General features: G+C 40.3%; 1 protein-coding gene across 3 annotated transcripts in view; it reads right to left on the bottom strand.

The window, feature by feature from the left end:
• Positions 1-108: 108 nt before the first annotated feature.
• Positions 109-9,072, bottom strand: part of prkg1l (protein kinase cGMP-dependent 1, like) — a 13,028-nt gene continuing 4,064 nt past the window's right edge. For 2 of the 3 annotated variants that reach the window (XM_086031486.1, XM_086031487.1), the window contains exons 6-19: positions 8,100-8,205; positions 7,232-7,295; positions 6,972-7,049; positions 6,750-6,841; positions 6,604-6,669; positions 6,445-6,522; positions 4,968-5,282; positions 3,687-3,776; positions 3,465-3,606; positions 2,488-2,651; positions 1,610-1,732; positions 1,456-1,518; positions 284-350; positions 109-201 (exon numbers count right to left, since the gene is read on the bottom strand). In XM_086031486.1, the coding sequence (XP_085887612.1) occupies positions 118-201; positions 284-350; positions 1,456-1,518; positions 1,610-1,732; positions 2,488-2,651; positions 3,465-3,606; positions 3,687-3,776; positions 4,968-5,282; positions 6,445-6,522; positions 6,604-6,669; positions 6,750-6,841; positions 6,972-7,049; positions 7,232-7,295; positions 8,100-8,205 (1,532 nt within the window). In that variant the 3' untranslated portion in view covers positions 109-117. The remainder of the gene's footprint in view (positions 202-283; positions 351-1,455; positions 1,519-1,609; positions 1,733-2,487; positions 2,652-3,464; positions 3,607-3,686; positions 3,777-4,967; positions 5,283-6,444; positions 6,523-6,603; positions 6,670-6,749; positions 6,842-6,971; positions 7,050-7,231; positions 7,296-8,099; positions 8,206-9,072) is intronic. The other variant, XM_086031488.1, reaches the window with a different exon arrangement.

The following is a 9,072-nucleotide window of genomic DNA, read 5'->3' as shown; positions in this document are numbered from 1 at the left end:
AACAAAATCTGGTGATAATATAAAATCTAATACGTTTTCCTGGCAGTGAATGAATTGTTCTTGACCATTACACCCCCCCCCCCACAACACCCCCACCACCCCAAAAAAGGTTATCCATCAGAAGTCCTGCCATGTTGCGCACAGCTCGGCATCGCCACTATAATGAGCACATGTACTGCTGCTGTTCAGAATGTGTTTAACCTTAAAGACAAAGCAGCACACAAATAAATTAGGACAATATATTTTTAAAAAATGTTCACGATTAAAAAAAACGATTGCTTACTTTGGGGCTCAGTGGTGGACTTAACGTTCCTCTACTTAGTCCATCCCAGTTAAATCCTTCAAACCATCTGATGGAAGACAGAATATTGTTTTCCACTTTTGCAATAAACAGCAGACAATATTAGGTAACGTTTAGAGCTACGCAATTCCACAGATGAGTAACTTACAGACGTGGGTAGAGTAGCCCAAAACTGTACTCAAGTAAAATTGTTTGAATTGTTAGAAAAATGTAGTAAAGTAGTAAAAGTAAAAAATGGGCCTCCAAATAATTATTTGAATAGCCAGTGGAAAAAAAACTACTCAAGTACCAAGTAACTGGTAAGTAGGTATAAAATACGCTTGCGCAACTTCAGAGATTGCCCAATGGTATCACTTCAACTAAAACAATACATTAAATCATTATGAGATGACAAAAACTAAATGACAAAAACTAAGGGAAAGTGAACCACAAGAAATGGTCTTTAAGTTGTCTACGCTCATGAAACATCAACTCTTTGCGTATGATTCTTTTAGGTCATTTATCTAATATTAGTAGGGCACTCTAGAAATCACCCTATATTTAATTCTCTGGTGCCACAAATTGACATGAAACGGTTCATTAATTTCTTTCATTGTCTTAGAAATATATTCCTGAGTGTATTTTATATTTCATGTATTTTTTTTTTATTAATTTGGAATTACCTTAGACAAAATGTAATACAGTTGTGCCTTAATATGAGAGACTTGTCTTAGTTTTTTTATATAAAAGCCGCCGTTTGTTTTATAATTGCAAGTGTCCATAGAACAACTAATATTAATGCCGTACTGATGAGCGGAGAGAGAAGTGTCTCAATGAACAGCATACCTGTCTATCTTATATTGCCCGAGGTGGACAAAACAGTTTAATTTTTCAAATTCTATTAATTTATGTTTCACTGTATGTTTTTATAATGTACAATATAATGGAGTGCTGTATTTACTCATTAAAACACACAGAACAATACATTTTGTTGTTTTGGGGCGGCTGAAATTGTGTGATGGCACTTCCGTTATTTTCGATAGGAAAAGACAATTGAGATAAAAGTCATTTGAGTCACAAGCGTGATCAGGGAACGAATGAAAATCAGATCTCAAGGCACCTCTGTATTTTGAGTCTCGGGCTTTCGTACAGCGCAATATAACCTGCAGTCTTACTTGTGCTTCTGAATGTCCTTGGCCCCGTTTCTCCAACTGCCTAGCCTCTCGGAGGGATTGTGCCTTGGCAACGGAGCAGAGAGAGGACATAAAAATAAGTACACCAGCATGACTGCGTCAATCAAGATGTCTTTGGTGTGTATGCTTTCAACACCTGCACAGCTTCTTTATGAGACTGAAGGCACTCTTGCTGATTGCTTTAGGGAAGTCGATATTATCAATGCCGCGCACGGTCTCGCTGAGGAGCCTCATCGGGTCAACGCCGCTGAACGGAAGCCTGGAGACACAAGCAGTCTGTCACATGTACAATTCAAATTTTAAAGCGTTACAACCCTGATGTTTCACAAATCTGAATTTGACTAACATTGATCTCTCGTTGTGAGTTGTGTAAAATAGCACTTGTTGTGTAAAATAAATAGGTCTTAAGCGTCCCCTAAAATTGCTTTTTTCTCTTGTTCGTCTCTCTTAACCAACTTAAAAATCACATACAATAGAAAAAATGTGTTTTATATCCAAGTATTTCTTGGATATACTAAATTTGCTCCCACCGGTTAGCATAGCATAGCAACCCAGCTAGCATGTACTTTTGAGCAAAAACATTAGCTTTGATTTGCAACCCTGTTACTGTAATAGTAAAATTAAATTAGTAACATCTTTATTTTGTTTAATTGTAAAGGATTTATTATTATAAATTATATGAAAAAGATAATATTTTTGGGGGGGGGGCGGTGAGGGGGCTTTATTTTTGATATTGGTGCTGAAATTGTCCTCTCGTTCTGGAATGACCCTCATCCAAATTCTGGTCACTACCTAAACAAGGGCATTGCTTCATAAATCAAAGACTAATACAGTTAGGTGACAGTAGATGACAGACTGACCATGGCATAGCTTATTGCTAGTCCCATAGTTTCATATGAGAATTTTTTTTTCAAAACCCATCATAAAAGTGACGTTGAGCAGCTTCTCGGAATAGATAATGTTTTGCTCCACAGGGTTTCAACTGTGTAAGATGGAACAATGTGCGAAACTCACCCACCAGTCAGCAGCTCAAACACAAAAACACCCAAAGACCAGAAGTCTGCAGCTACACTGTGGCCTTTGCCGAAGATGACTTCAGGCGCCATGTAGCCTGGCGTGCCACAGAAGGTGTACGTCTTTTTGCCCACTTCAATCTTCTTCAAACATCTGGACCCAACCTAATGTTGACAAATAACGACAGTCACAATTCAGAAGAATGCAAATCAACTTCACATGATGGTACGCAATCAACTACCGGTAGTTTGCACAGCAGCGTTAGAAAATGTTGTCGCTAACCACAGGAAGGCACGCTCAGTTACCGCTGTACTGACTGTTTTCATTTTTTTTTTTTTTTTTATAATTATGTTTAGAATTGTTTTTCTTTACAAATATTTACATTAGTATGACTTTTTGATAAGTAGGAACTGAACCCAACCATCAACAGTTCGGTAGCTAGCTATGCCGACGCCCTCAAAATGCATCTTCTCTTCAGATAGTCCACTGGTGTGGCCACTTTATAGTGCCTCATTGTCGGCCATTAGTGCTATTATGTCATACAGAGAAAAGCCGAAGAGAGAGAGGAGGGAATTTTTTTTTTTAAGTCAGAATTGATAGCCAACACATGGTCAGGAGATTGGGGTTGGCGTGGCGTTAGAGCGCCTCATTGTTGGCCCTGGGTTTGCGCACCTCATTGGCGAAAGGCGAAGGAGCGAAGGGGGAAAAAAAATAGTCTAATATGACAGTCACCTTGTGGACAAGGACGTTGAGCTGCCATGGCCATCTTAGAGTGCCTCATTGTTTCAAAGTGAAAAAAATAGGTGAATTTGCAAAATAGTGAACCCTTAATAGGGGGAGTATTGCTGTAGGACTGCATTAGCGTAGAACAGTGATACACTACCTTGCTTTCCAAGTTCCAAATTCTGATTAGGTCGCATTTGTGGGAATGGAGCTTCTTAAAAAAAGGTGAAATAATTATTCTTTTGTCCTCTTACCAGTTTGGCATATCCTCGCTCATCCAAAACAACATTTTCAGGCTTGACATCTCTATAGGCGACATTTCGAGCATGAAGAAAGGTCAAGGCCTGCGTCACGCAAGCCGTGTAGAACTTGGTGCAGCTCTCGTCCAGGCAGCCTCTGTGGAATACAATCGCACTTGGGCACTTTTGTTCCGAGGTTTGAAGGTCCTTAATAACCTGCAGTTCAAAAATACATACTTATCTTTGAGCACGCTGTAAATATCACCATGGAGACAAGCCTCGGTCAACATAAAGAGGCACTCGGCATCTCGAAAGGTTTTGTGCAACCTTGGATCAACAAGAGAACATTCTTTTTAGATTGCTGCTGCTTTTATATACAATATTTGTACATCCAAAACAACACACAAAACATCAGCTTCTATTCCACTGCAGACATTCATAACGCTAACTACATATGAGCAGCAATTAAATATAAGCTATATTAAAATGTATTAAAATAAGAAGATGGATAAGCATGAGCACGATCACATCATGACATGCAGTCTGATTTGTTTTTGTTGTTTTCTTGCATCAATGCAATAATGGAAGGCATTTCTACTGAAATATTTTTCATATTTGACTATTTAACAAGTTGACCTTGGTATGAACAAGCCATACTGTACAGGTGTTTTTTTTTCTCCTGACATGTTGAACATGGACAATTTATCCCATTGGCATTTTCCATTTACTCTCGCCATGTATATGATTTTTGACATGATTTGACTTTAGGTACATGACATTTATATTAAATGATTTATATAAAATTATATTAAAATGAAAGACCTTTTGTTTATTTCTGACAAAAGGCAGAACGGTCACTGCAGAATATCCTCATACTACCAAAATCGATTTAGCAAATCAACACACGGAGAATGCACTGTAAGCATTCATATCAACCTTATAAACATACAATATACATACAAATTGCACCTTAAAAGGCAAATAAGACGAATGACATGGATGCAGTTCACTGTCAGCCATTTACTTCCTGATTGTAGAACGGCCACAAGAGGGTGCCATAAGTATTAGTGACCGGTATCAGCAGCCTTTGCAAGCACTCAATACTTGGAAATAAGGCCGGTATCGCCCCGATACCGTTACCTGCTTTTGGTACTCGCCCATCCCAAATGTAACCGTAGTAATAAGTGTCACGTCACGTTAGTGAAAATACATTTGGTGTTTGATCAAAATTCTGGTGACGTAAACATTAAGTATGGCCTCGTGATTGGATTTAAAGGGGATGACGCTATCTCCAGTAACATGACTACGCCACTTGGGTTCTTTAATACAAACCTTTGTTTTTTACGAGTATTTCAATGGATTCGCTCGGTTTTGCAGGGCCACGATAGGCGGCCCGCTAGTAGTAGTAGTCTGCTCGTTATTTTGGTGTAACTTATGTTAGAGATGCACCTTCTTCTTCGATAAACACGGCATGTAATCAAAACAATGCTGAACAGATAGCATCTGAAGTGTGGCTACCTGACCAGGAACGGACACGCGGCATTCATTAGGATGTTTCGTTCTCTCAGAATGTGCTCTCGCTGGCCCTTGTGGATAATCGCCTTCTTGTCGAGGACCCTCATGGCGAAAAGATCCTTGACATTGCTCTTGATGTGCACCTGGAAGAGGCCCGAATCAATCGATAACATTACAGGGAGACAGAAAATGCAGCAGGCATGGAGACAGAATCTCACCAGGTCTGTGTGGCCAAACTCCCCTACTTCGAGAGTGCTGATTATCTGGAAATCACTTAAAGTGGAGGACGCGAGGGAGGCGGCATCCTTGACTTCTGACCTGCTCACGAGGGAAACAAAGTGAGTTGGACCTCCTCGTTGAATGCATACACAGTGCGGTGGTGCCTTGTAGTTCCACGACACCAAAAGTTGCATTTGAACTATGGTGCTAGCTTAGTGACTTTGTTGCTACATTTAGGATTTAGCGACCGTTTTTCAAAAACGAATCAAGGGAGTGTTTGGGGTGTTATTGGAGACTTTAAGAGACATTCAAGTCAACTGATCTTGTGCGATTCCATTCCTGGCTAATCTAATCAATGCCCTGTGATTGACTGGCCACCAGTAGGCTACATGATGTAGCCTGCCCAAAGTCGGGCTAGTTTATGCATGACCCTAACGAGGACAGGTGATCTAGAAAATGGATGAATAACCTAGACATCGCAATTTGAATTATTTTGAGGTTGAACAACATTTTGGTGAAAAATACGCTATCTGCCAGCATACCTCAGCAGACGTCATTTCAGCCACTACGAAAGGACTCAGCATCTTGTTTTGCTTTTTAGGTGAGACATGTTGTGGCATTTTGCAACATTTCTTCTGAAAGCGCAACAGTGGTGGGACAAGACGAAGAATATCTAGCGGATGTTGTCGTGAAGGAAGCAAACGCAGATGGTGTCCGAGTACTTTTGTCCACCACTAGCCATTGTTTCAACATCAGGATAGTCTGCTACGATCTCCAGTGAGCAGAAGTGTTGCTCGTACTGGTTTTATTTTGGTAAGTTTCTACTTCCTGTTTGATTCACATTCGCTTGACAGGACTTGAGTGTTGACCAACTTTTCTGAACAAAGACTTTATAGTCCATCTGAAAGTGCTATAAAAAAAATATAGTACCGTATAAAGAAAGCTGAGATGCTGATTGTCTAGATGCAAAAAGATTTAGTGTTGCAATGCATGTTATGACATATTCCATTAGTGGTTGAGTTAATTTTATGCTTGTTCATATTAAAATTCAATATGCTTGTTTAAACCCATTTTGTCTGGAATGTAATGGACTGTTTTATTTTTTCAATAGATGAATACTGATTCATACCGCCTACTTTAGGTCTGCTTGTCCTTGTGTGAAGAAGAAGAAATGTGAAATATTTCAACTTTGGCATGTCCAGTTAATTTATCACGGTGACAGTGTGGTCTCTGTAACAAATAATTAACCAATTCTCTTTACTCGTCTTTGCATCCTGTGTTCTGTTGCATCTCATGACTGCTGTCAAACACCATCCCTCCAATGATATCTCTGAAGGTCCTGGAAAATAGACAAAAGCAATCACTGGACACTTGATGAAATGTTCTCCCAACTGCGTGCATCCTTGGTATGTTATCTTACTCTCTGTCAATGAGCAGACACGAAACATCACTGGCCGCCACGACATTCACAGCACGCACATCCTCTCTGAATAAGGAGAAGGCATTTCATTCAATTAAATTCTATGAAAAGCTTGTGATAACAACACAAGTGATATTCCACCTCACCCCCACAAGGCTTTTTCTCCAAACCACTGCCTCTCCGAGAGCTTGGAGAGGACTTGCTCTTCATCTCCTGGCTTCTTTTCCGTGATTTTTACCTGCGCCATCAAAACAGAGTCGGACGAAGAGCGAAAAGCAATGAAGAAAGGTGACAAATTCTATTGTCGCTATTCGAGAGACATCTCTAAAGCTGTGCTGACATTAGGCCCTCGTTGCGCTCGACTTTACCTGGCCTTTGTTAACGACATAAAAGGTGTCCCCTGAGGCGCCCTGTCGAATGATGTAGTCGCCTTGAGCGTAGCGAGCCTGTGGAGAGAAAGACGAGAAAAACAATCAAACTGAACATAAAAGGTCGGCGACGAGAGACAGCTTCCAAAGTGAAATGAAGGAATGGGGGGGAAACAAAGAAACAACGATCGCTAGGCGAGGTTTGTGTGCATTGAAAGCGACACAGCCGCGCGCGTCCTGCTCATTCTCGGTACATGTACCTCCTCCATGAGATCACACATCTTCATGATGGCATCCTTTGGCAAGGACAGCAGGAAGGGAACACTGCAGACACAAGGCGCGATTCACTCAGCCACTGGAGACCGTAACCGCGAAACACATGCATTCACTCAGCCTGCTTTTTTACTGTCCCGTTCTCTCACGTCCGGTAGTTTTACATGTATAATGTCCTGTTTTAATTTATCCATCACTACATTAATTATGATGAACTTACTCGTTTATATTTAATGTTCATTCGACAAAAAGATGCTAAACTAGCTAATGATAACAACTGTATGTTTTTTTTTTTTTTTCCAGATTAGATGTTGACTTTTTTTTTATGCCAGAAGATGGTGGGTTTTTTTTTTAGTCTGACACAGGACACAATAAAAAGAAGTCCCTTACAAGGACATTACGGAAGGGGAATATCTAGCTTCTCTGAAGCTGTTACGCCATTGTTGTTTATACGCCCTGGTGTCACTGCTGTGCCTATTTTTCTACTGTATGACACCAAATCTAGATCTCAATCGCTATTCACTTTACCTCTTTCTATTTACGTCTTTTTTACGTCATGTCGTCATACACAGAGATTGAAAACAACTAACAAGCTTATGTTGACAAAGCAGAGAGCATAAAGTGCAGATATCTGTTTTCAAATGTTGGGAGCAAGAGTAAAAAGCCTGTCAGATACCTGAAAATTTTACCTCCCTAATAACTAGTTGTTACATCACACCACTCACAAACGTTTAGTCAGCTCCTGATTAAGACACACTAACTGAGCTGGTTATTAAAAAATAAATAAATAAATACTAATAATAATAATAATAATAATAAAAAGGGATGAAAGAGACATCCATTGTTGCCATTCACCTGCTCAGCAGCTCCGACGTACGCGTGAGGCTGTCACGGCCGCTCTGCATGAGCACAGTCTGGTAACTCTTGCGCTCGATAACCCACAACTTGCTGTCCGACTGTGCTGAGGGGGAAAAGAGAGAAAGACGACACAGCAGTCGACTTCCTTCACAAACTTGTCTGAAGGGCCTAAAAAAAAAAACCCACTTGATTATTCATAAGCGGACATTATTACTAGAGAAGGACATCTACCATACATCTTTTTTTCCTAAACTATAATTAAAATCTCTTTATAACGGAACTGGATGTCTGAATTAATAATGATACTCACGCTGGTTCACAGAAGGTGCCTGTGAGCGGGGACACTGTCTGAACTTTACGTCCACCATCTGATGGACAGCCATGGTCGATATCTTAACCGTGCCATTAGAAACAGAATTATTAAGAAAGCTGTGCGCGATAGTTTAATTGCTTGGAAAATGAAAGCCTGACAGCTGACAGCTCTGCCTCACAATCTGCTTTATACTGATTATGGGAAGCAGAGGTAAATGTGCGCTCGACTAGCTTGATAATCGCCAGCTCTTTGAATGGGACATACTATTGGACAATTGCCTTTTTGGGTGATTTGTGATCTATAGAAATACCAGAGCTGGGCATCATCTAACCGTTACCGAGTTCCCGTCATACTTGACCCACGTAGTCCCCCACAGGTACCCGTTTTTTTTTTCGCCCGCACTATGGCTGTGCTTGCACAAGTAAAAGACAATCTAGTCAGAAGGCTTATGTTCCCCAGTAGTCATGGTGACAAGAGCAGTACATTGCCGGAGAATATAATCATCATTATATGGTTATAATTTAGCAGTATAATACACTTTTTTTTAACCTTGGGGTACTTTGACAGAAGCACGTCACCACATGTTATTAAGACACTTGTGAACTGTTTATCATGATACAAAATGCATCATGCCTCTGTTAAGATCCATCAAGGTGA

Source organism: Filicampus tigris, chromosome 5 (genome assembly GCF_054856515.1).
Source record: "Filicampus tigris isolate MCC_2025a chromosome 5, RoL_Ftig_1.0, whole genome shotgun sequence".
In the NCBI taxonomy this organism is placed as follows: domain Eukaryota; kingdom Metazoa; phylum Chordata; class Actinopteri; order Syngnathiformes; family Syngnathidae; genus Filicampus; species Filicampus tigris.
This window is presented reverse-complemented; position numbering and strand designations above follow the sequence as displayed.